This window comes from Sapajus apella, unplaced genomic scaffold (assembly GCF_009761245.1).
Source record: "Sapajus apella isolate SASKATOON/1434 unplaced genomic scaffold, GSC_monkey_1.0 scaffold25, whole genome shotgun sequence".
In the NCBI taxonomy this organism is placed as follows: Eukaryota; Metazoa; Chordata; class Mammalia; order Primates; family Cebidae; genus Sapajus; species Sapajus apella.
In genome coordinates, this window is record NW_022436965.1 from 9,880,961 (window position 1) to 9,908,758 (window position 27,798).

Below are 27,798 nucleotides of genomic sequence, written 5' to 3' on the forward strand. Positions count from 1 at the left end.
TCGCAGAATTCTCATGTTTAGAATATCAGGAAGTCAGGGATCCTAGGGGCTGGGGCCCATTTTCCTTCTTTAAATGGTTTTTGTAAGTTACTACTGAAGTGAATAGCATTCTCCCACATCATTGCTTCTGACTGAAGTTAAGCAGCTTGCCTAAGGAGCCTAATGGTGGAGTGCTGAAAAAAAGTTTCAGGTGCGTTTTCGACTACTTTCCGATCTTACAAATGACCATCGTAACCTAATTAATAGTGATTTAATCTTTGATTTCATTGTTTCTCTGTATGCTATGAAATCACCAATTATGCCACTGTAATGGTATAGATGGCCTTAAATATAGGCACTCATTTGTGCATAGACAGTAAACCACTTTTATCTTTTCTCTATAAACATCAGTGCTTTCTATACTATCATAAAATGAAAAACAAGTTTTATTCTTTTACTTAGATTTCCTTTTCATTCCTTTGAGGAGTATTTTAACTGATATTAAAAACTGAGTGATTCTCCAAAATAAAACTAGAATTTCTAAACCTAAAATCAAATGAAGTTCTAACTTTGGTTAGGTTGCTGCTCCTTTAAATGAGTCTGTGATATGCATTTTTAAGAGTTTTATTCAGAGTTTCAGTGTATGGGAGCCTCCAAAAAGAATGTAGGGTGGACACAGCATATGAAATTTAGGAGAATAAAGTAAAGATTGCCTTTTTGGAAAGAAACAAATTAAATATATGCTTTGTCTCCCAAGCTCTCTTAATGAGGAAGAGCCCTCTTTTCTCTTTACAGCTTTAAGAGGAATATAAAGCAGTGTATTTAAATACACACTTAAGCCTCTGTCATAGCCAGCTGAAAGTTACACAAGCCTTATTTTTGAATAGACTATGCCAATCCGACAAACACTTCAGAAAAGGATTACATTTTGTCGTTGCATCATATGTGAATAAATAAGACTGATCAGGGTCTAGAATAACCGTTGAAGAAAAACTAAACTGGCCATAGGATACATTAACATAAAAACACTGGGGAATTCAAATAGCAGAAGTCAACTGTAAGATTCTGTGTGTGCCATCAGAGATTTACTAATAGAGAATAAAGTTAACAATTCAAATGGCTCTGGATACACATTAGTACCACCAATTTTATTTGTACAAGAAATGCCTGGTCCACGGGACTTTTCAATTTAACTCAGTAATAATTACTGCTGTTTCTTGATAGACCAGTGATATTTCCCCCATAAAGTACAAAAAACAGAATAGTTAGGGGGAAAAAATCCCAAGTATAAATAATGCAACCTTTAATCTATCAAGGGTCACTAAATGGTTAACACTGATTATTATATATGATTCAATTTATTTAAAGTAAAAAAACATTAATTAAACATTTCCTCTTCCACTGTGGGTCAAGGGACATGCTTGACAAAACACAAAAAAGCAACAGAAGCACAAAGTTGTGTGATTTTTCAGAAAAAAACAACAAAACAAAACAAAACAACTCGATTCAAAAGGGGAACAAATTTGGGAAGCTAGTCAGAATAATGATGGAAGAAACTGCTTTAAACTATCTGTCAGTTAATGGATAAAAATTTTCTAGTAAAAGTAACTTTAATCTTACTGGAGAAGTGCTGATGATATGGGTGTATTAAAAGGCAGTAACCATATGTTTTTAAGACTAAGCAAATGGTAATAGCTGGCCTTCCACTTATTGTTCCTGTTTTATAATTAGGCTGAAAATTACAGAATTAAGTTTACTTTCATGAATCTGCTGGTATTGACTTTGGAATTTTCATCTGGGTCTGGGGGTTATTAAAACATATTTTACCATGTCCTAGAATTTATATTAATTCCTTTAGATAATGAAATGCTAAATTTAATGGCAACCATATTCAATAAAGTGATATCTCTTATGGTTTTCAGGCTTATTTGGATGACTAAGGAACAAAGGGAAGAAATGAGACAAAGAAGTGACAACAGGCACTGTGGACAGATCATAACAGTCTATAATTTCTAAGCGTATACTTTTTATGTATGACCAACTTTAGATCCCTAAAATTTTAAAGCAGGTTTTCTATCATGGGATGGCATCAAATCCAATGTTCATCCTTTAAAACTGCTGGGAGAAATGGTTGCCAAGGTCTTTTGTATCAACATAATGTGAATGAGGAAAGATAATTTGTTCCATGCGCTCAAAAATATAGTTTCCCCATGACAGACTTTTAATTTGATCAAATTCTGGCTAAAGTGGTAGAACCCAGAAGAAAAACTATGTAGTGAGGCCACAGAGAGCCTCTGAAATAGCTCTGTCTTCTAATTCAGAGCCAGAAAAGGTCATGCTACAGTGACCATACATGCTGATGCATAATAAGGCATTGCTTTAGCTGTTAAGGTTGAAATATGGGCAAGTATATTCCACATCTGTTCCTTACAAAGTTAAAAAAATTATCAGAACTTCTTCTATGAAATTCAGTCAGTGGTGTAGAACTGTGGGGATACCTTGCTATGAGAGACATGCTCAGGACTCTAAAGCAGCAGCAACTTAAGAAGTTAGCAATGAAACTTTGGCTTAAAATAAAAATAAAGGAAAGAAAAGGTCAAACTGGTGCAAGTTGTCTCCTGAAAGAGGTATGTGGGACTGACCCTCACAAATGTCATCCAATGTTAAGTTTCCCCTGCCTTCTTTTACTGTTATTACCTTCATTGCACAGGAGTTATATCATTCTCTTATGGTTAAGTTTCATAAATAATGAGAAAACTATGTGTAACAAATACATCATATTTCCCACCCACCCAGCAACCCTCCCCAAAATAAGAAAAGTTACATCAAATTAAAAAGTAGCTTCATGAATGAAGGTACTGCTTTAAGTTGCACTTTTCCTGCAAGTGCGGCCAGTGCCTTTGCGCTGGGTATGAAGGAAAGAAAAAAATTCTCCACATAAACTGACAAAAAATTTAAAAACCAATGTCCGGTTTCAACCAGTCAAAACCGGGCCTAGCAGAAGCCGAGATAGCTCAGTACCATCCCATCAGAGGGTCCTTGCAATGCCTGTTCTTCATCCTGATAGGTATCTATGTCCTTGTGATTGTAAACAATCCATATGATACTACGTTTTGTTCCTTAAAACGTCCTCTGATTGGCAAATGAAGTAAATATTTGTTTTAAAAATACAAAATTAAAATTAAACCAGAAGAAAAGAAAAGAAACACAGTGAGCTTGTTTGGAGTCCATAGGATCCGATCCGGAAGAGCTCGGAAAATGTGTTATGTGTTTTCTCCTGTTTTCAGCTGGAAAGGTACTAGAGGTTGCGTTGGTCGAGGAAAGGATTGCAGAGTAGGAAAACCAAACATTAATCTAGACTTCAGAAAATTCAAGTGTTAGCTTCATCATCTGTGTCTTCTATCAATACCTTAGTGTCACGAGCCTTGGATCTAGTGGTAACAAGAGGGACAAAAAGCACTTAGTTCCACTATTCAAATACAAACACTTTCACAGTATTAGACACATTTCCAATCTCACCACCATTAAACACACATCCTAAACAGGGATTACCTCCTGTACCAAACAGATTATTCTAGAGTTTCCTATTCAATTTTAGATATTATTGAATGTTTTTCCAATCATCTGGTTTCTTAGTGTTTTCTAAGAAACTAAATGGCAACCAGTGGAAGGTACAAGAACAACGGCAAGATATGCGTAAGGCAGAAGGTAGCGATCTGGAATAAGAAGATCTGAGTTTGAGTAGTGACTGATTTTATGATGCATCTGTTTAACCCTCTGAGTGCCCATTTCCATCTCTGTAAGGCAGAAGTGATAATACCAATTTCACTTAACGCCACTTTCACCTCACGGAGATAATGTGCACATCAAGTGAGAAAGTGGATAAAAACGGCATTGAACAAATAGAAGAAACTGGCTGGTTTCTGTAATCCCAGCTCCTTGGGAGGCTGACATAAGAGGATTGCCTTATCCCAGGAGTTTGAGACCAATCTGGGCATCCTAGCAAGATCCTATTAAAAAAAAAAAAAGCCAGGTATGGTAGGGCACATCTGTAGCCCCAGCTACTCAGGAAGCAGAGACAGGAGAATCACTTTAGCCCAGAAGTTCAAGGCTGTAGCAAGCTATGATCACAACACTGCACTCCAGCCTAGGTGACAGAATGAGACCATGTCTCCAAAAAAAAAAAAACACTACAAAACAAATATAAGGAATTGTGATAAGGATGATGAGGATGACAGATATAACACCATTTGAGGCATATATAAGAAACTAAAAGAGTTAGCCAGCAGAAGAGAAAACGTAAGGAGAGGCATAACAGTCGTTTCTCTTCAAATAGTTGACAACATATAACTCGGAAGAGAAAGCAGACTCATTATAAGTTATGTGAGAGAGCCCAGTTAGGATTCAAATGGTTGTTATAGTGAAATTACAGTGAAGCATATTTCAGCCCAACATAAACTATCTACTACTATAAATACCAACAATAAAGTCAGGTCGCTGGGTGTGGTGGCTCATGCCTATAATCCCAGCAGTTTGGAAGGCCAAGGAGGGACGATTTCTTGAGGCTAGGACTTTGAGATCAGCCAGGGCAAGATAGTAAGATCCTGTCTCTACAAAAAATAAAAAATTAGCTGCGGATAGTGGTGCAGGCCTATAGTCCCAGCTACTTGGGAGGCTACGGCGGGAGGAGTGCTTGAACCCAGGAAGTCGAGGCTGCAGTGAGTCACTATTATGCTGCTGCACTGATCCAGCCTGGGCAATAGAGTGAGATATTGTTTCAAAAAAACCAAAAACATAAAAACACACATTAAGGATATGCTAAAGATTGCAGGACTGATAAAGTCAGTACTCAAATTCAGATCGGATTTTAGATTCCTGCTCTCTCCGCTGCTTATCAACGGCTCCATTCCTAGCGTCTTTCTCTCGCTGCAATCTGGTTGCCCAGTGTTCTTCCACTAAATACCTGAAAGAACATGATAATCTATTGCCAAAGAGCCCCTTGTTTCTGAAGCAGAAATAGTGTATGTTTAGATTGCCCTCTGCTGGTAACTAACAAAGATAATTAGACTTCAAAATCAGGGGCTCAGTGAGGTCGCCAACTGCATTCGGCATTTTCTCCCAGCCTTTTGTGGCACTTATCTCACTGATCCACTCAGTGCTCTCCTGCCCCAACTCCTTCAAACACTGCTTCCTTGGGATCACAGCACCAACCATGCTTTCGTTCTGATGCTCCTCCTACTGACTTCCCTGACCATTCCTGCCTCTTTTGTTTATTTTTCTCTTGGTCTGTGTTTGTTCCCTGGCTAACGTGGTTGAGCCAGGGAATAAGATTCAGTTCCCTGCTCTCTGCTTTTCTCTACCTTCTTACAGAGAACTTCCAAATCTCTATCTAAAGCTCAGCAATTTCTACTCTACTCTCCTATATCCAATGAGTTACGGGTACCACCTTCTGTTTCTTATTTCCTTCAAAACATCTTACACTCCTTTAGGTCCAGCTGTAAGCATCCTGATCTGAATATTCACTGTCCCATAAACCACTGCATAGTTTTTCATCTGGCTTTCTGGCCTTCAGTTTTCCCTTGCCTAATGTATCTTACACAGTGCCATAATAACTTCCTAGGATACTACTTTCACAATGTCATTCCTCTACGAAAAAATTCTCTGTGACTCTTTCCTGCCTACAAGATCAAGCTTGCATTTTTCAGCCTTTTACAATCATCCTTCGTCTACTCAGCACTATAATTCTAGTCTTACTATAATTCTAGTCACATGGTTTTTCTTTCTGTACTTCACTTCCATCTTCATGTCTTAGTAGTCTCTAGTCTATTCATTGCCTTATCCTTTAGAAAACTGCTCATCCTCAACATAAGTCTCCTTCATTCCAATCTACTGTGCTACTTTCTCTAAATTTCAAATGCAGTCACCATATACTGTACATTTACTGTAACTTTTAGCAACATGCATACTCAATGACCGATAAAAAACATCACTGTAGGTATTTAATAAGAGGATAAAAATAATAGGTTATACTTAGTAAGCTCTTTTTGAGGGAACTGTTCCAAGTTCTATGTAATAACGAATATAATCCACTTAACCACCCTACAAGCAAGAACCATGTTAAGCCCAATTTACAGTTGAGGGGCAGAATATAGAAATTAAGTAATTTGGTCAAGGCATAGATGGCAGGATTCCTAAAGTTTATAACATAAAAATTATTTGTATGTAAAACATACAGAAGAGTCAAATATTAACAAATCACCCTCCACAATCTTTTCATCTAGACAGTGTATCTTTAAGGCCAAATTAGTAGGTTATGCATTGGTGACATTTACTCTGTGTGCTCATTTAGACAGTCTATAGGTTGTATCATATGGAATTGCTGCTTATTACTGTTTTTTGTACATGGAAAGTGGTTGAGTATCAGCAATTTCATTTAGTTCAACCTGACAGCAGCTTAGCTTACAAGTCACCCAATGCTAAAACTCAAAGGAAATGCGCCTCACAGAAGCAGAAGCCATACATACTGAGAAGCGAGGCGAGGCCGGCGCAGGGATATGCTCTGGTTGTACTTCCACGACCGGTTCTTCTGGCGGTTTCGTACCCCATCATCCTGGTCCATCATCTGTTCTAGGAGAGTCTGATCATCTGCATTCAGAGGGGCCACAGAGATGTCCCGCACAGCACGGAATTCACCACAGTTATTCAGATGTTCATTCTCCAGGCGGAAGAAGTTCCACACAAATCGCCTTAGCAAAATGGGGTAGATCAAACAAATTACTTATGAAATTGTAACATACTTCTGCTGCCTGTAAACCTCCCAGAATATCAAGTTTCCACACATGGAAATGAAAACAAAGAATTAAGGGCTTGAATATTAAAATATTCAAGATGGTGTTGTGGGGAGGTGGCGGGGGGTAAGGGAAACAAGACTGGACTATGAAAAAGGAAGGGGTTCATGGAATGCAGTTTTAGGAGTGCTCATTCTTTCAACTTATTTGACACGTATTTACTGAATGCCTACCATAAGGCAGTAAAGGCACAGAATAACAAAAAGCCTTTTTGCCCTTACGGGGTATAAATTCTAGAGGTAGAGACAGAAAATGAGCAAGTAAACAATCAATCAGCTAATGATAAGTACTGTGAAGAAAATAAAGCAGGACAAGGGAATAGAGTATGCCATCATTAAGACTGGTTAGGGAAAGCTTCTCTGAAGACATGACAGCTACTGAAAACCTGAATAATGCAAGGAAGTAAGTCATGTAAAAATCCTGGAGGAAAGTATCCCAGGCGGAGGCAAATGGCAAGTATAAAAAAGCAAGTTGGAACAACAGCAAGGTCAGTGGGGCTAGCGCAGAATAAGTGAGGTGAAAACGGCAGGAGACAATGATGGAGGGGTGGAAAAGGGCCCATCCACAAAGGGCCTTATAAACCAGTTTAAATTTTAGGTCTAGTGGAGAACAGTGAGAGTTCTGAGTAGGAAAATAAAGTGATTTATTTGAAAAAGGTCATTCTATCTGCTCAGTGGTGAAGAGATCAAAGGGAGACAAGAACATCTAAAGAAAGACCAATTAGAAGGGCTGTCGCAGCAGTTCAGAAAAGAGATGATGGTGATTTAAAGATGGTAGTAATAGAAGTGATGAGAAGCAGACAGACAAGGGATTTATTTATAAAGATGGAGCTGACAGGACTTATTGACATGGGATGTGAGTGGTCTTAGGGTATTCTGTTTAAGTGAAAGGTGACAGCATTTACTAAGATCAGAGATGCAAGGCTGTTCCTGTTAGGTTTGAGCTACCCATTAGATATGTGAGAATTCAGCAGAGAGATGGATGAGAGTCTGCAGTTCGAGGGAAAGTTTATGGCTGGAGATAGCATAAAGAGAAACCATCATTCTCCGCAAACTGACACAAGAACAGAAAATCAAACACCGCATGTTCTCACTCATAGGTGGGTGTTGAACAATGAGAACACATGGACACAGGGAAGGGAGCATCACACACTGGGGTCTGTCAGGGGGAAATAGGGGAGGGACAGCGGGGGGTGGGGAGTTGGGGAGAGATAGCATGGGGAGAAATACCAGATATAGGTGATGGGGAGGAAGGCAGCAAATTACACTGCCATGTGTGTACTTATGCAACAATCTTGCATGTTCTTCACATGTACCCCAAAACCTAAAATGCAATTTAAAAAAAAAAGTAAAAAAAAAAAAAAGACAGCATTTCAAATAATAGATTTAGGAATAATACAACTAGAGGAGAGAAGAGGGCAGAAGATTAAATCCTGGAACACTAACACTTAAAAGTTTGGGGGGAGAAGGAAGAACCAGTAAAGGAGTGGATAAGGAATAGCAGTGGGACAGGAGAATGTAGTTTCTGAGAAGTCAAGTGAAGAAAGTGCTTTGCTGGGAAGTAAAGTAAGATAAGTACAGAAAACTGACCAGGGGATTTAGCAAAATAGGCAGTATGATCTAAAAGCATAGATGCTGGGAGACTGTCTAGATTCAAATCATGGCTGTACCACTTGCTCACTGTAATGACTTTGGATGAGTTACTTAACCTATGCTTCAGTGTCATCAGTAAAAGGCATGATAACAGTCCCTACCTCCTAAGATTGTTGTGAGGATTTAATAAAGGTAAAAGGCTTAGAATGCTATCAGCTACATAGTATGCATACAATATTATTATTATTATAGATTATTAACAAAAGTGGTTTGAGTATTAGGAATACATCCTTGATTTGAATGAAAAAGAGAACGGTAGAGAAGTGAGAGCAGAGACAGCAAGTGCAGACATCTCTTGCAGAGTTTTGCTACAGAGGACAGCAGAAAGATGGGCAATAGTTGGAGGGAGAAAGCAGATCTAAAGACGATTATTTTTTAAATGGGGACAGAACATTTGATTTAATTAGTAAGCAAATGATTTTTTAAAAAGACATGAAATAGTCACAAGGTATTTTTTTTTAAACTAGAATTTCTTTTTCTTTTTTTGGGATGGAGTCTCACTCTGTCACCCAGGCTGGAGTGAAGTGATGCAATCTTGGCTCACTGCACCTGCTGCTTCCTGGGTTGGAGCAATTCTCCTGCCTCGGCCTCCCGAGTAGCTGGGATTACAGATGTGTGCCACCACGCCCAGCTAATTTTTGTATTTTTAGTAGAGATCGGGTTTTGCTATGTTGGCCAGGCTGGTCTTGAACTCCTAACCTCAGGTGATCCACCCGCCTCGGCCTCCCAGGGTGCTAGGATTACAGGTGTGAGCCACTGCACCTGGACTGGAATTTCTTTTAAAAATGTGATGAAGCAGCACACACGAAAGAGAAAGAAGTGGGTGGGGGAAGATGGTGGCAGCGTTGGAGAGTTCAGGTGCCAGGCCTAGGCATTCAGGAAGGTGAAGAAGGGAAGGAACACTGGTCTGGAGAGAGCTCTGACAGCACGTGGATTCCAGAGTCATTCTTTCTCTCTCACGTTTATCTTTCCTTTTCCAGCTTCTATCTTATTTTACCAGGCAGTGTTTGCCCATCCTGACTCAGAGGGATGTTATACACCTATCTGAAAATAACTTTATATCATCTTATTTGTGAAAGATATCTTCACTAGGCAGAGTCTAGGTAAGCAGTTATTTTCTTTCAGCACACTGAATATTTCATTTTAATGATTCTTTCACTGTTGCTGAGAAGTCAGCTGTCAGTCTGCCACTTTTCTGAAGTTAGTCCCTCTTTTTCTTTCACTAATTTGCCTTTTTAAAAAAAAAAAAAAAAGATAAGCATTTCAATAGAAGTATAACACACATATATAAAGTATGCAAATCATAAGTGTATGGCTTAATTATCATAAAGGAGCCCACTGTGTAATTACCACCCAGAAATATGAAATACATTACCATACACTGAAAACCACCTTTAGGGTTCTTTCCTATGTTACTTCCAGAGAAGTCATTGATTTACTTTTCATACTTAGTTCAACAATCCACCTGGAATTGATTTTGCACACAGTATATAGTAGGAGCTGGGAACTATTTTTTTCCATATGGATATCCAGTTGACTCAGTATCATTTATTAAAGGCCCTCTTTTTCCACTGTTATGTAGCCACCTTTGTCATAAATCAGGAAGTATCAAGGTATGTACCTATTTTTTTCAGTACTCCCTATTCTTTTCCAGTGAACTATCTGTCTATCCTTTCACTGATACCATACACTGTCTTACTCACTGTAACTCTATCATCAGTCTTGGTATCTGTGAGTGTTAAGTCTTTTAACTGTTCTTTTCTGGATAGTCTTGGCCATTCTTGACCTTTTGTATTTCCATATAAATTACGGAACTGGCTTGTTGATTTTCCCACACCTACACAGCTTTAATTTAATTAGACTTATTCCTAGATGTGTATCCGATATATTCAGATGCTATTCAAAATGATATGTTTTTTTAAATGTTCTTTTTCTAGTTGTTGTGACTGGTTTTTTTCGTTTTGTTTTGTTTTTGAGATGGAGTTTCACTCTTGTTGCCCAGGCTGGAGTGCAATGGCACAATTTCAGCTCACCGCAACCTCTGCTTCCTGGATTCAAGCAATTCTGCCTCAGCCTCCGCGTAGAGGGATTACAGCAGGCATGTGCCACCACACCTGGCTAATTTTTGTATTTTTAGTAGAGACAGGGTTTCTCCATGTTGGTCAGGCTGGTCTCGAACTCCCAATCTCACGTGATCCGCCCGCCTAGGCCTCCCCTCCCAAAGTGCTGGGATTACAGGCATGAGCCACTGTGCCCAGCTATGACTGTTTTTTAAAATGATTGATTTATATTATGTTGACCTTATAGTCACACTGTGACGTTGATTTAATAATTTATTTGTAAATTCTTAAGAATTTTCTGTTTATGTAATTGTCATCAGTGAATAATTATAGTTTTATTTTTTCCTTTTCAATTGTGATATTTCTTTTTCCTCATTGCACTAGTTATACTTTGATGATATTAAATAGAAGGAACAGCACACACACTTCTCTCATTCCTGAACTCAAGGGAAAGTTTATAGTGTTTTACTGTTAAATATAATCTTGATTGTGTTTTTGCAGAAAACTTTTTTTTCATCAACAGGATTGACTTTTGTCAATGACATTTTCTACATATATTGTTCTTTTTCTCCTCTTTATTCTGTTACTATAAGTGAAACAGATTTTTGTTTTTGCTTTTGTTTTTGAGATATGGTCTCCCTCTGTTGCTTAGGTTGGAGTGCAGTGTCTCAATTTGGCTCACTGCAACCTCTTCCTCCCGGGTTCAAGTGATTCTTCCACCTCAGCCTCCTCAGTAGGCTGGGACTACAGGCACGTGCCACCATGCTTGGCTAATTTTTTTTTTTTTTTTTTTTTTTTTTTTTTGAGACGGAGAGTTTTGCTCTTGTTGCCCAGGCTGGAGTGCAATGGTGTGATCTCGGCTCACTGCAACCTCCACTGCCTGAGTTCAAGCAATTCTCCTACCTCAGCCTCTCAAGTAGCTGGGATTATAGGCATGCACCAACACACTGAGCTAATTTTGTATTTTTCGTAGAGATGGGGTTTCACTATGTTGGCCAGGCTGGTCTTGAACTCCTAACTTCAAGTGATCCGCCCACCTCAGCCTCCCAAAGTGCTGGGATTTCAGGCATGCGCCACCTCGCCTGGCCAGATCTAAACACATTTTATCTAGCATTTTTATTGTTTTCAGTGAGAAGGCTGGGCTGAATAACTCGGACTGCCAAATTGCAAAAAATGATTCTCTGAAGATTTCAATTTCTGTTCGAAGCCATTTACCTCCCAATTTCCACTTATTCTTTCAATGGAACCCAGTTCTAAAAAAGCTTTTAAGTCATCATCAATGGTTATTTTAACTCTGTGAGAATTAACCTCCAAGTCCTTCAAGTAGGATTTTCCAATTCTAAAGCTCATGAGAAACTTGAGAACAGTTGGAAAATTTAAGGTTTTCAAGTATAAGTTATAATAAATTCTAATTTGTAAGTATTGGGTGTCTTTTGGGTGAAAAAGAATCCTTAATAAACTTTTCAGTAGTTTGCTTACCGGAAAACCTCAAGAGGGGCAAAAACAGTAGCAATGATGTCCCCAGAATGAGGCAACAAAGTTGTAGAGGTAATCGAGATTTGGATAGTCCAAGCAAAGCGCAGAATCACATCCTCTATTATGGCACAGTAGTAGTAGGCCTGAGAAATAATGAAAAAATTGAGTATGTTTCCCATCACATTTCTCATAAATAGGCATACCAATGAGCAACAAGACTCGCACATGTCCTACCAATCAGTACAGGTTCAAGAGGAAAGTTATATTTTAGAACTATTTCTACCAATTTAGTTTTTCCTTAAATAGTATAGTATCCAAAATGAAGTATTACTGAATTTCAGTAATCATTAACAAATATATTTCACTGCCATACTATATACCAGGCTTCCCTCTAGGGCCCAGAAATAGAAGCTGGATAAGATTCTTGATCAATTGAGATTACATTCTAACAGGTACAGCAGACTTAATAGCTAATATCAGAAAAGATTAGCAGATTTACTCATTGTGTTATTTGTATTTTATTTTCCAGTTGCCTTATCCTGTATTTGAAGAAAGCTTTGCCTTGTTTTTTAATATAAATGAAATTAAGCTTGGATTTCACAAGCATGGTTGAATTTAAGAAATGTTCCATTTTTACACGGGGAAGGTGGTGCTCAGGTTATACTTGCAGGTACCAGCACCCAGGATTTAGGAGGCCAGTTCAGTTTTTGCTACACAAAAGTCTTAAGTACACAAATTGCCAGTAGACCAGAACTATATAATAGATTTGCTCATTATTAATCTCAAGGAAATTAGCTCTTTAAATAGATGTATTTAAAGAATGTGAAATCTTTTGGGAAGGGGAATTACTATGTATTAAGCCATAATACTTATTTTACTTAAATTTTTTTTAAACAAAGTAATACCAGTCATTGTGAAATGCTATTATTTAAAAAAAATAAGAGTTCCCTGGCCACCTTTTCTTTCCATCTCTAGAGACCAAACATTTTCAAAATTTGTAGCTATTTCTTCTACTTATCCTCCATATATTAAAATAGTATGTGTATAGTGTTATATCTTGATTACTCAATTTTAGACATTATTCACTGATTGCTGATTATGATGAATTTAATGGGATTATTATGAGGATTTTAACACAGTCACATGGCTCACTGTTCCCTCTCCCATCCTCCCAATATAGTGATAATACAATTTTTGGGTAAATCCACATTCACTTTATTTATTATTAGGCTTAACTGAAGAACTGTAATTTCATGTGCCTTTCAGAGTCAGTCTTAAGCTATTCACCACTGACCAAAGTGGAAGCTGATGTCACCAAAAAAGGGGAAGTCTTTTGGGAGGAATACACTTATGTTGAGATCAACATACACAGAAAAGTTTGAATATAAAGAACAAAAATTGTTTCTGGACCTGGGATGTGGCGCTTAATGCTATGCATTCCTAAGAACTGATTTTAAGAACTGTTAATCCCTAAGAACTGATTTGAAGGTTCATATACCTGCATTCTAAATTTTTAATGAATCTCCACTGGATTCCACACTTTTAAAGCTGGAGGAACTTTATTCCAAATATTTGACTTTTTTTTTTTTTTTTTTTTTAAAGACATGGTCTTGCTCCGTTGCCCAGGCTGGAGTACAGTGGCATGAATATAGCTCATTGCAGCCTTGAACTTCTGGGCTCAAGAGATCCTCCTGCCTCAGCATCCCAAGTAGCTGGGGCTACAGTCATGTGCCAACACACCCAGCTAATTTTTTTTTTTTTTTTGTATTTTTAGTAGAGACAGGGTCTCACACTATGATGTCTAGACTGGTCTGGAACTCAAGCAGTTCTCCTGTCCTGGCTTCCCAAAGTGCTGGGACTACAGGTGTAAGCCACCACGCCTAGTTGCAGAAAATTATATAGCTAGTTAGTGAAAGACCTTGGGTTATAATTCACATTCAGGATTACCAGTTCATTGCTTAATTTCTTTCAAGGTCTAATCACGGTACTTATCCTTTACTAAAATATCTGAGTAAATATATTTTTTGATTTTTTGACTTTTTAATTCAGCTCCTCTTATCTTTTTATTGATACACAGATAAAATTCCAAAATAATTCCTAAAGAATTATTCCTAAAAAATAGTCTATATTTTCTGATTGAAATGACACTTGATTTTAACAAATATTAGATGAAATAAATGAAAGGAGAAGTCTTCTTGATGCAATCAAGCAGAGTCAGGCACTCCCTTTCCTTTGTGTTTTCATAACACTTTTCATTTAGTCAAGTATTTATTCATTCATTTCAGAAACATTAAGTCTACTATATATCACGAACTATGCTGGGCAGTGAAGAATACAGACACCTAAACACATTATTATAACACAATGTGATAACTGGTATAAGGGTAGTTTATATAGGGTAAAAAAAGATTTAGATGAATAGCTGACTACGCTAGGAAAAATAAAGAAAGGCTTCTTGGAGGAAAGTAACACTCAAACTGACTTTTAAGAAGGAAGAACAGGTGTTTACAAAGCAGACAAAAGGGACAGTGTTTCAGACTGAGGGCATTCCATGTTCAAAAACATCATAAACTATAGTAAGTTATTTATTCTTCTATTCTAGTCTTTATCACATGGTATTGCAATTTGTTTACTTATCTGAACGTAGTTTATGGCTTTCCTTGAGAATGAGAAATTTACTTTGTTTTTATTTCCTATAGTACCTGGCATGTAGTAAACAGCTTGGGTGTGTACTGCAACAGGGTTAGCTAGTGGTATACCTAAGTTTGTTTGCTTATTTTTTGAGATGGAGTTTTGCTCTTGTTGCTCAGGCTGGAGTGCAACGGCATGATCTCGGCTCATCGCAAGCTCCACCTTCTGGGTTCAAGCGATTGTCCTGCCTCAGCCTCCCGAGTAGCTGGGATTACAGGCATGCACACCACCACGCCTGGTTAATTTTGTATTTTTAGTAGAGATGGGGTTTCTCCATGTTGGTCAGGCTGGTCTTGAACTCCCGACCTCAGGTGATCTGCCCATCTCAGTCTCTCAAAGTGCTGGGATTACAGGTGTGAGCCACTGCGCCTGGCCGTTTGTTTTTTTAAACAAACACAGACACTCTTTATACATACTTTTTGGGGGTATACAATCTCTTCCCGAAGGAAAGTGTTTTCTCCAGCATTCTTATCAAAGAGACCCCAGTCCATCTTGAGATCCCAGATGAGAGTATAGCAGGAACTAATGATATAAAAGATAATCCACAGGTAAAAGAACACCATGGTGTCCGAGTGACCTCGTTCTGAAGAAAGAAAGGGAAAGGGAAAAGAAAACATTACTACATTTAAGTAAAATTCTTCATTAAATAACACTAATTAAAACACAGATTCTTAAAACAGCTCCATAACTAAGCAAAGCTTTAAACAAATCGTAGGAAGATCACTGTCTAACAAAGGTTAAATAATAAATGATTTCCCTGAGTTCCAAAGCAATCATCAAACATTTATTGAATACATAACACTTGCACAAATGTATATAAGTTTTGGAGGCTCTATGCTGAATACATTAAAAAAAAAATCCATATAATTGCAATGAAGGCGTTGAATGTTACAAAATATGTAATTTTAACTTTTGCCATCAGGTGGCAGCCTAGGGTAAAATATGAAAAAAATTCCTGAAACACCACTAACAAGGAATGTGCTGCATTTGCTTCAAGAAATTCTTGGATTGTTTTTACTTTAGAACATTTCCCTTTATACACTTAGATCCTGTCAATACTTACTGTGATGGCAACCCGATAATTCCAAGTCTAGATAAAATGCCCGAAAACAACAGATAAGGATTTTACCCTTAAGGATATGTATGAAAGCAAATTTCTCTCAAGTCACAAAGCAAAGTAAGATATCTTAGCTTTTCTTAGAGGGTATTTATTGATACAAAGGCTTAGTTTGCGGGGAATACTATAACTTTTGGCTTTATGCTGAAAATACTATAAGGCACACTAAATGAGAATAATGATCTGCAAATATAGTTATACGATTTGATCATTTTTGCTTCATACACTATCTAATGAAATTCTTCTTTGGTAAGCTCCAGAGTCACCGTGGAACATCTCTAGGTGTGATATAGGTATATAACTACTAATATGGTTCTGCATCACCAGGAAAAAAAGGCGTACAACATCTAATTCAAAAAAGTTTAAATTTTGGTCCGTTTCTTAAAGGAATAGAAAGAAAAGGATATATCATGCATTGTTCATATTTTTTTTTTCTGTTAAAATAAGCAAGTGTTTATTAACCACTTTTAGATTATATTAATATGTTAAGTACAGTATGATTCAAAGGCACCCTTTATAAATTTATAATCTAGAGCGTGAAACAGACGTTTGTTATTGATAAATTTGAACTCAAAATGAAGTATAAACAATGGGCTATGAGAGCACCAAGGCAAATGTGAATGTTTCCAACAGTAGGAAGTACAAGGAAGCAGCATATGAGTTATTTCTAGAAGGATAAATAGTATTGCAAAAGTCAGGCAAATGAGGTAAGGCCATTCAAGGCTGAAGGAAGGTATTGAGAAGGCAGATAAAAAGGAGGCAGGGGAAAGTACGAGGTGTGTTTGAGAAGTTACAAGTAATCTACACTGAATGTAGATGACATACAGAGGATGTGAGAGAAAGGTATGATTTAAAACAAGGGTGAAAAAGACTCATCTGGGTCTGACTGCGGAATGCCTCCATGGGCTTTAGGATCAGATCTGTATTTTAGAAAAACAACTGGTTGGCAAATTACTTGCAACCAATTGGTTAAAGGAAATAGATACCTCGGAGCTTCAGGCTGTGTGAACATCAGTTCTCATCAGCTCATGAGGGCCAATTGCTAAATTTTCAGAAACTCTGGAAGCTGGTTATCAAACGTAGTCTTTATTAAAAATTAACTTACATAACTTTATAAACAGTTACATTAAAATAAAGGTAACCCATCCTCAAAAATCATTACTTTTTAATTATTTTATTGATTTTTGCCATTATTTACTCTCTCAAGGTTATATATATTTACTGTACCTGTATGATGGAAATACTGTATAATGCTGTGCCACTGTACATCTTTTCCTAACTCCACATTTAGTGTTATCATCTTATCAGTTTGAAATTGGCTACGGTGGAAATATTTACACCATGGAAATCAGCAAACACTAAGAATCCATGCCCCATCCCCACTCCCACCCAAGAGCTGGTTTGTTGAACATGTACCAGGACATCACTGTTTAGCTGCTTCTCTTAGAAAGGTAGTGGTAGGAGAAAAAATTGGTATTTTTAAAGTTATTATGTTTTTTAATTTTATTTATTTTTTTGATGGAGTCTCGCTCTGTTGCCCAGGCTGCAATGCAGGGTGCAATCTTGGCTCACTGCAACCTCTGCCTCTCAGGTTTAAGCAATTCTGCCTCAGCCTCCTGAGTAGCTGGCATTGCAGGCGCCTGCCACCATGCCCGGCTGACTTTTGTATTTTTAGTAGAGACGGGGGTTTCACCACATTGGCCAGGCGGGTCTCACACTCCTTACCTCAGGTGATCCACCCACCTTGGCTTTCCAAAATGTTGGAATTACAGGTGTGAGCCACTGCACCCGGCCAAAATTGGTATTTTTTTAAAATGGTCCACATGTGATTCTGCTGAATAGCCAGGCTTTGATATAATCACATTTTCACATTTAAACTATTTCCACAAAAATTCTTCTTCATCAAAAGCAACTTGAACTGAATATTTATCAACCTAAAATGCCTAAAAAATTATTAACCTATCATCTAGGTATAGTTCATGTCTTCTGACATGCATTTATTTCATTCTATGTACAGATACAGGGACTAGCTGAGAAGTATCATTCAATAATTCACATCATGGGTGCATTAAAAAAGATAACTAAAATTCATCTACTAAGATTCACAAAGAATAAAGCAAATTCGGCAACTTAGTAAAATTCACTCTTCTTATATTTTCAAAACAAGATTAACACTGAGAGATAAAGACAAGCAACTTAACTGTTATTTATATTTAAAACACTGAAAAAAACCAAATATGAGGTATGTGCCAGGTATTTTACAAACATTGTCTCATTTAATTTTCCCAATAATAAATTATTATTTTGTCTGCTAGTAAAAGGACATGAAAATAGAGTAATGGATACATTCAGTAGGAGATAACCAAGTGAGTATTTCTCAAGTGAGTATAGGTAATTTTGAGTCTTATTACAGAAAGCTGATTTTCTTTTCTTCTTTACTAATTATTGAAGTGTAATTATCAAGTGTAAATTATTACATAAAAGGAGATTGTGGAGAGGAGTGAAAATGTTACATGAAAAAGGAATTAATAATGAAACTAAAATCAATGTGCTAATTTTCTGGTATTTCTCCTACATTTTGAGAGTAAGTCTTATCCTTAGAATGTAATTCTTACAATGGTGCAATGAGATCGATCTGGTGTTTCTCTTTTGTACGCCCATATTATTTCTTTTCTTTTCTTTTTTAGTCACATCCCGCTCATTTTGACAAATGCAGAGTCATGTACCCATCACCACAATCAAGATATAAACCATCTCCATAACTCCAAAGAATTCCTGCACACCTCACTGTAGCCCCACTGACAACTACCAGTCTGTGTTCTCTTCTGGTAGTTTTGCCTTTTTGAGACGGTCACATAAAATGGAACCATTTAGTATACAGCATTTTGAGTCTGGTTGTTTTCACTTAGCATAATATATTAAAGATTCATGCATGTTGTTACATGTATCAGTGGCTTATTTCTTTTTTTTGCTAACCAGTATTACTTTGTAAGGATGTACACAAATTGTTTATCCACTTACTTGTTGATGAACATACAGAATGTTTTCAGTTTTTGACAATTCCAAAAAAATCATTTTATAAATATTCACACACAAGATTTTATGTGATATGTTTTCATTTCTCTTGGGTAGAGTGAGATTGCTGGGTTGTATGGTAAGTGGATGCTTAACTTTATAAAAATCTTTCAAACTGTTTTAAAGAGTCATTGTACCATTTTGCATTTTCACTAGCAATATAAGATAAATTTAGTTCTTCTCCTTCTTCAACAGTATTCGATATTGTCATTAAAAAAAACTTAGCCTTTTATTTTTTTTTTTTTTTTTTTGAGATGGAGTTTTGCTCTTGTTGCCCAGGCTGGAGTGAAATGGCGTGATCTCGGCTCACTGCAACCTCTACCTCCCAGGTTGAAGTGATTCTCCCACCTCAGCCTCCTGAGTAGCTGGGATTACAGGCATGTGCCACCATGCCCGGCTATTTTTGTAATTTTAGTAGAGATGGGGCTTCTCCATGTTGGTCAGGCTAGTCTCGAACTCCCGACCTCAGGTGATCCACCCACCTCAGCCTCCCACAGTGCTGGGATTACAAGCGTGAGCCACCGAGCACAGCCAAAATTTAGCCGTTCTAATAGGAATGTTGCAGTATCTAGTTGTGACATCAATCTTTACTTGTCTGATGACTAGTGATGTCAGGAATCTCTTTATGTGTTTAACTGTCACCTGTGTATCTTTTTTGGTGATGGATTTGGTCAAATATTTGGCTAAAAATTTTGAGGGGGAATTTCTTGTCTTACTATTATTGCATTGCCTGAAATTTAAAAATTTATTCTGTATTCCACTTTTCTTTCTGATAGGTTTTCTGTAAAAATTTTCTGTTAATGTGTGGCTTGTCTTTTCATTTTCCAAACAACAGTTTTGAATGTGTTCATTCAAAGGTTTAAAATTTTGATTAAGATAATTTTGATTAAAAATGATTTAAAAGTATCTTTTTAAAATCATGCTTTGATTTTCTACATAAGAAGTCCGTATCATTTCTATGCAATTTCTATGACACATACATGAGGACTTGCTGAGTTTTAAATAAATAAATATTCTTACAGAATATTTCAGAGTAAGTAATGTTTTATCTGAAGAACTTCTTCAAACAATGGTCAGCATACACTTGAATCTACAAATGCTACATTTTAGTCTCATTTTAACTACTACCATTATTTGATTTTTCCCATCTCTCAAGTGAAGAAGGCCTCTCTCCCTGAAATCATCTGCCTTCATTGGTATTCAGGAGATATCCTGGAAAGATATTATCACTTTAGGCAAGCAATTACATCTTATTCTCTCTTGGCTAACCCTGGTAGCACACTTTAGTGATGTTCAGAATCACAGAAAATCAAGTCATTCCTATTCTACTCTAAGCTTCTATCTATTACACACCTGCCACATTCTAAGCATAATTCATATTGAACATATTTATGGTAATGGTATCCACTGAATTTAAAACAAATAAAAAATTTCTTATGGTTTTGTACCCATAGTCATTGTGCAAATGCCTAAAAGAAAAGGAAAAGGACGAAAGTACTACAGATACTAAAGAGACAATGTGGGAATTATTTTTTTTTTAAAGATAGAAGGAAAAGTACTAGAGACGGAAATTAGAAAAATTAAATAAGTAAATCAACTTGAATCATGTTTCAGGGTGAATATATTAAAAATAAAAAATGTGGCACCACATGAAGAGAGAAACAATGGTTTTCTTTGCACCTAAACCTTTTCTATTCTGGCAATAATTTACTAGTTTGAAATAAGAAAACAAAATAGACTAGATATAGTTTTCAAAGCCCAAACCTATAAAGGTAAACTGAATTATGACTGAGTTTAGGATCTTGCAAATCCTGGGTCTATTCCTATTACCTAAAAAAAGAAAAATAAAACCTTTGAATTGTGAGATTAATATTGTCCTCCAAAAATGAACAAATACAGATATTCCCCTGATCTTTAGTGTGTTTTAGTTACATGTGAGATCACACAGATTAATCCCTCAGGTGATTACCATCTTTACCCTCAGGGCAGATAAGACAGGCATTATTATTCCCATTTTACAGTTAAGGAAGCTGAAGTTGAAGGAGATAGTTAATAAATAGATAACTAGATTTGAAGTTAGAATTTGGGTTTGAATTTAGACCGCCTCTCCCAAGCTTTATAGTTATAGAAAATTCACACTCTTAATAGACAAAAAAGGAACTCATAAGGCCTAAGGCTAAATGAGGGAACCAGAAAGAGGAATCATTTTGCACTAGACAGCACTGCTTCTCTAAGTCCATCTCAACTTTAAAATGAAAAAAAGCAGTTTCATAAAACCATGAAATAACATTAAAAAATTTCCAACATAGTGTGGAAAAATAGAATTTAAAAGTTATTACACATATTATTGCTTATTTCATACTGTATATAAAATTATGTTTACAAAAAAACCAGAAGTGGTTATTTCAGATGAAGGAAGTAAGATTAAGGAAGAAAGTGGGCTAAGGAAAATGTTATTAGGGTGGTGACACAAATGATTTAAATAAGACTTTAATTTTGCTATATTGTTTTTATGATAAAAACAGTACACAGGAATTCCTTTACTCATTCAAGAAATGTTTACTGAGTATATACTATAACCTGCATTATTTACTGTGTAACTAGAATACTAAAGATTAACTCCAAAAAAAATCTGCTCACTTGTATTCTCAACAAACAAATAGTGAATGTCTATTGGGTAACCTCACTAGGTATATTCTAGGGAATGGAAATGTACTGAAGAACTCCTAAGGGCTACATCTAAAAGGAGAGAGAACAAAGTCAAAAACACAATGTGTAGGTACAATTGCGGAACTGTGCATAGAAAAGGAATCAATAAGCCGGGGCGGGAAATAGCTAGGAAAGGCTTCCTAAAGGAAGTACTACTTGAGCTAAATCTTGAAAGGACTTGAGTTGAACAGATTTATGGGGCAGAGAGAAGCATATTAAGCAGACTAGAAACCATTCATTCAATAAATGAGCACCTGTATATGCCAGATATTATTCTAGGTACCAGGCACACAACAGTGAATCATATTTACTAATGGTCAGACAAATTTCCTGTCTCACAGGGAGTAGACCATGATCGGATATATAAGTAAACAACGTGATTTTTACACAGTAAAAAATACCATGAAGAAAACAGAACAGGATGATATGACAAAACTCCTTTAGACAGTATTCAGGCAGAAGCAGCATTTAGGCAGAGAAGGTTTCTTAAGCTGGGACTTGGGTAATGAGAAGGAACCAGCCCCATGAAAAGCTGGAGAAAAGTCAGGGTGCGGTGGCTCAGGCCTGTAATCCCAGCACTTTGGGAGGCCGAGGTGGGCAGATCATGAGGTCAGGAGATCGAGACCATCCTGGCCAACATGTGAAACCCTGTCTCTACTAAAAATACAAAAAAATTGGCTGGGTGTGGTGGCGGACACCTGTGGTCCCAGCGACTCTGGAAGCTGAGGCAGGAGAATTGCTTGAACCCAGGAGGCAGAGATTGCAGTGAGCCAAGATCATGCCACTGCACTACAGCCTAGGTGACAGTGTGAGACTCCATCTACAAAATAAAAAAGAAAAGCTGGAGAAAGAGTATATATATAATATTAAAATTTCTAGTAACCATATTTAAAAAGATGGAAAAAAGTAAAATTAATAATATATTTTATGTAATCTATATCTAAAATGTTATCATTTTTACATTTAATATAGAGTCAAAATAAAATGGTCTTTCATAGTTTTTTTTTCAAACTAGGTCTTCAAGATCCAATTTGTATGTTACACTTACAGAACATTTTGATTTAGATTAGGCATATTTCAAATGCTCAACAGATAGATGTAGCTGGTAGTTACATTATGCAGCAGTGCAGTTCTAGGTATCTTAAGGAAGATGAGTCGTGAGGTGTAAATACTGAAAGTAGTTTATTAATAAGGCTGAGGCAATAGCCCAGTGAGATGCAATGAGGGCTAGAATTAACTATAAGTTTAAGGGACAGAGAGGTAAGACAAAAATTAAGAAATATTTAGGAAATAAAATTGGCAGGATTTGGTAAATTTTGAAGGTGAGTTAAAGGATGCAGTCAAGGATAACTCCTAGTCTTTAACCTGGGTGAGTGAGATGGGACCATAAACTGGGTTAGAGAACATGGAGCCTGAAGCAAGCTTAGGAAAAAAATGAGTTTAGTTTTTGACGTCTTGACTTTAAGGTACAATGAAATATCGAGGTGGAGGATGCCCAGGAAACAACTGGAAATAAAACTAAAAAGCTTCAGACACAGGCTGGCGAGTCACAGAGACAGTGGTTGGAACCATCAAAATAATTAGAAGCTCCTTTTATGAAAAGGACAGAATACAGTGAGAAATAATTCTTCCATCTATAAAAGAAATCACATTGCATTTGACTACACTTGGTTGAGTTTATCTTTCCCATGTTTTTTTAATATCAAAGACTCAAAACAGTAACAACTCTCTCAAACGTTACAGAGCTTCTCTTTAATCTCCTAAAACAATTTAAATTCTAATTCTATGTTTGTTTACATTTCAAGGTTTCTAAATATGTTTTAATTACTATAGAGTTATTATGGCTATAGGAAGGGAGACAGTAAGAATAAGAATAGACTACTGTTTTGAGATGTAGGATAGAGAAAAGGAGAAGACTAGACCAGATGGCTTAATGAGGTAAGGGAAATCTTTTCAGAGTGGGGGACTCTTGAGCAGGTACACAGGCTAGAAGGACGGAGCTAGGAATGACAAAGAGTTATTCAAAGATTTGGGAAAAACAAGGGATGACTGCCAGAGCTAGATCCAGAGACAAGAGGAAATAACATCAGCACACAGGAGGAAGGACACCTTCTTACTTTAGACTGGGGAAAATACAGTGAGAAGGGGTTTAGATGAAGTACGTAGGGAGAAGGTAGCTGTAGGAAAATGATTCCCAATAGGCTCAGTTTTCTCAAGCTAATAGGAAACAAGGTGGTATGTAAGAATAAAGAGGAAAAGGCTGAGTTAGGAGTTTGAAAAAAGCAATGAAAGTTATGGTAAAAACCCCATTTCAAGTTAACATTTTCGAGATAAAAAATTTAATAATGTAAGTTAACAAAGGAAAAAATACATCAAAGTTTAGAAAAAAGTTAATCTCTCCTTCCTAAGAACTTCTTTTCATAAAACATTTTGTTTGTGTTTATACTGTCTTTCATTCTGTACATACACATTTTTTTCTTTTCTGTAATACTGTACTCTAGCATTGTGAAAAGAATTTAACTTTACAGTAGAGCAAATTGAATATATATTTGTCTTTTCCATTAAATTGTAATGTCTTTCACAGAAAGATCTCACATGAGCATTTTTCTAGGGCCTATATACCATGCTGCACATAGTAGGGGCTTAATATTTGCCAAACTGAATTGGGGGCAAGGTCTGTGTTTCGCTCATATTTGTATTTTCTGCACAATGCTTTTCCTTCCAACAAATACTTCGGAAAGACAACATAGTCTCTGGGCAGCCTACACATTTAATGTGTCCCTGAAAATACCTATTAAGTTTGTGAAATTTAAAAAAGCTCCTAGGTCACCCAGGCAAAATGAAATGGACTCTTTGTGTCAAAGAGAGACCCCAGAAAACTTTAAAACCAGATTCTATGGCTTTGACAAGGCAGGAAGTCAGTCACACCTCAACACTCCCTTATCTCATTAACAGCTGCAAAACTTTCTTTCCTATGATTAAACAGAAGCCAGTCCCTGAAAACAATGTCTGGAAGATTTCTTCCCCCACCTCAACAGACCACCTGACGTTGTGGCCAAACTCCCCTCCGTTATCGTGCTTTTGCCGATAGGTGACTAGCCTTACAAAGCATTCCTTTTTAATAAATGACCGCTGATCACTAACTTGTTCTGGCAGGTCCACAGAGACTGAGCACAAGATGCCTCTGTGCTCTGTGTTTCGCCTTTTGACAAACAGCCAAATTTCACTTTACTTTAACGTTAAATATCTACTCCAAAGTGAACATGGGATATATGTAAGATACAAGTTTAATCACCACACATTTGGTTTCCCTCATAAATATTCATACATTCTCCAATAACCTGCTAAATACGTAGGTGTAGCTAACCCCATTGGGCATAAATCCCAACCTCTCCCCTTCGCAACTGAAGCCGATGCATTTGGTTTTGGCTGGAGGCTTCGTTTCCTGACCTGTGGGTTGTAATCCTTTATAGGAAATAAAGTTCTCCTTTTGCTTCCTCTGCCAATCTCATGGTCTTTTGTTAATAAGTTGAATGTGAAAAAGTTGAGCAACATACTTATATGTTATATAATGATTATTTCCTGAGAGCTAGAAACAGATAAAGCAAAACCCCCTATTAAACTTTCCTTGTATTTTAGGTACAACCTTTAATGACAATGTTCTAACATTTTATAGACATTGTTTTTAGCTGATTTTAATTCAATGAATGTCACAATGATGTTTAAGAGTTGCAGGTTTCTGCATGCCTAATAATTCCCATGACTGTTTTAACTGTATGAAACTTACAAGACATTAAAAAAATTGTGTATACGATAATTCCCACTCATTTCAAGAAAAATGAACAAAATACAAAAAAAAAAATCCCTGTATGAATGCACTATTATTTGTGCCACAGAGGTTAAGGCTGCCAAAGCTCTCAGCAGCTAGCAATACCATGCAAAAGTAGGAAATGTTCTCAATCCCAAGGATAATTAAGACGTAGGAGTGTGTGTGTGTGTGTGTGTTTCTACAGTCTAATAACAAAATACCCAAAATGTCCAGTCTTCAATAAAAATAATCACTAGTCATACGAAGAACAGGGAAGATCTCAAACTGAATGAAAAGACAATCAAAGATGTCAAAACTGAGATGACGAGACGCTGGAATTACTGAACAAAGATCGCACAGCAAGCAGCTATGATAAAAATGCCTCAGCAAAGAAACAGAGTCTCACCAAAATCACAGGAAACACACAAAAGAACCAAATAGAAGTATTAGAAGCCAAAAAAACAATAACTGAAATAAAGCTCACTGTTAAGAGAAGAGCAGAAGGGACAGAGGAAAGAACCAGCAACTGAAAGAATACAAATTTACCAATCTGAACAAGAAAGAAAATAGGCTGAATTTAAAAAATGAAAAAAGGCCAGGTGTGATGGCTCATGCCTATAATCCCAGCACTTTGGGAGTCTGAGGCAGGTGGATCACTTGGGGTCAGGTGTTCAAGACCAGCTTGGCTGACATGGTGAAACCCGGTCTCTACTAAAAATACAAAAATTACCTGGGCTTGGTGTGCACCTGTAATTCCAGCTACTTGGGAAGCCAAGGCATGAGAATTATTTGAACCCAGCAGGTGGAGGTTGCAGTGAGCTGAGATTGTGCCACTGCACTCCAGCTTGATAAAGTGAGATTATGTCTCAGAAAAAGAAGAAAAAAATAAAGAGCAGAGACCTGTGAGACCATAAAAACTGATTTAACATCTGTGTTGTGGAAGTCCAAGGAGAGGAAGGGAGGACTTGAAAAAGCACTTGAGAAATAATGGCTGAAAACTCCCAATCTGGCAAGAGACATAATCTACAGATTCAAGAAGTTGACCGAACCCCAAAAAGAATTAACCCAAAGAAATCCTGTCAAAACCAATTATAATTAAACTATTGAAAAGTAAAGGCAAAGAAAAAATTACAAAAGCAGCTGAAAAACAAACAACACTTTTACACTTTATCTGTCACCTTAACAGGTACCTTAAGTGTTACCTTAACACTTTGCCTATTAAGAAAAAACAATTTGAATGACAACATATTTCTCATCAGAAATCTTTTGAAGAACAGAATGAAGTAAGACAATATTTATCAAGTGGCATCTACCCCCCAAAAAAATTATAAACCCAGAATCTTATACCCAATGAAAATATCCTTCAGGAATGAAGGAGAATTCAAGATATTCTAAGGTAATGGAAAACTAAGAGAATGTCTCAGCAGATCTACCTTAAAATAATCATTAACATTCTTTAAACAAAAAGAAAATGATTAAAGAAGGAACCTCAGGAAATCAAGAAAGAAGAAAGAACATAGTAAGCAATAATGTGAGTAAATATAATACGACAGGCTTTTCTTCTAAATTCTAAATTATGCTTGAGGGTTGAAGCAAAAATTATGATACTGTCTAATAGGGTTCTACTCTATGTAGAGGAAACACTTAAGACCACTATATCATAAATAAGAAAGCGTGAAGGGCCAGGCATGGTGGCTCATACCTGTAATCCCAGGGTACAGTGGCTCATGTCTATAATCCCAGTACTTTGGGAGGCTGAGGCGGGAAGATCACCTGAGGACAGGAGTTCCAGACCACCCTGGCCAACATGGCGAAACCCCATCTCTACTAAAAATACAAAATTAGTTTGAGAGTGGTGGCACAACCTGTAGTCCTAGCTACTCGGGAGGCTAAATCGTGAGAACTGCTTGAGACTGGGAGGTGGTAGATGCAGGGAGCCCAGATTGTGCTACTGCACTCCAGTCTAGGCAACAGAGCAAGACCCTGTCTCAAAAAAGATAAAATAAAAAAAGAAAGCATAAAGGGAGGTAAGGTTTCTACAAACTGGTAAAAAGATGACACTAAGAATAATAGTTATGTATATATAATACTTAGGGCAACCACTTAAAAGGCTGAGGCAGGAGAATCACCTGAGGTCAGGAGTTCAAGACCAGCTGGAAAACATGGTGAAACCCTATCTCTACTAAAAACACAAAAATTAGCTGGGCATGGTGGCACGTACCTATAATCCCAGCTACTTGGGAGGTTGAGGCAGGAGAGTTGCTTGAACCTGGGAGGCAGAGGTTGCAGTGAGCCAAGATCATACCACTGCACTCCAGTCTAGGTGACAAAGCAAGACTCTGTCTCAAAAAAAAAAAAAAAAAAGAGAGAGAGAGAGAGAGAG

The 27,798-nt window shown here is 37.0% G+C and overlaps 1 protein-coding gene across 1 annotated transcript in view; it reads right to left on the reverse strand.

Annotated features, from left to right (window-relative positions):
* Positions 1–1,966: 1,966 nt before the first annotated feature.
* XPR1 (xenotropic and polytropic retrovirus receptor 1) overlaps positions 1,967–27,798 on the reverse strand; it is a 236,200-nt gene continuing 210,368 nt past the window's right edge. Inside the window, exons 12-15 of the mRNA XM_032291238.1 lie at positions 15,123–15,289; positions 12,019–12,158; positions 6,504–6,725; positions 1,967–3,410 (exon numbers count right to left, since the gene is read on the reverse strand). Coding sequence (XP_032147129.1) covers positions 3,350–3,410; positions 6,504–6,725; positions 12,019–12,158; positions 15,123–15,289 — 590 coding nt within the window. The 3' untranslated portion in view covers positions 1,967–3,349. The remainder of the gene's footprint in view (positions 3,411–6,503; positions 6,726–12,018; positions 12,159–15,122; positions 15,290–27,798) is intronic.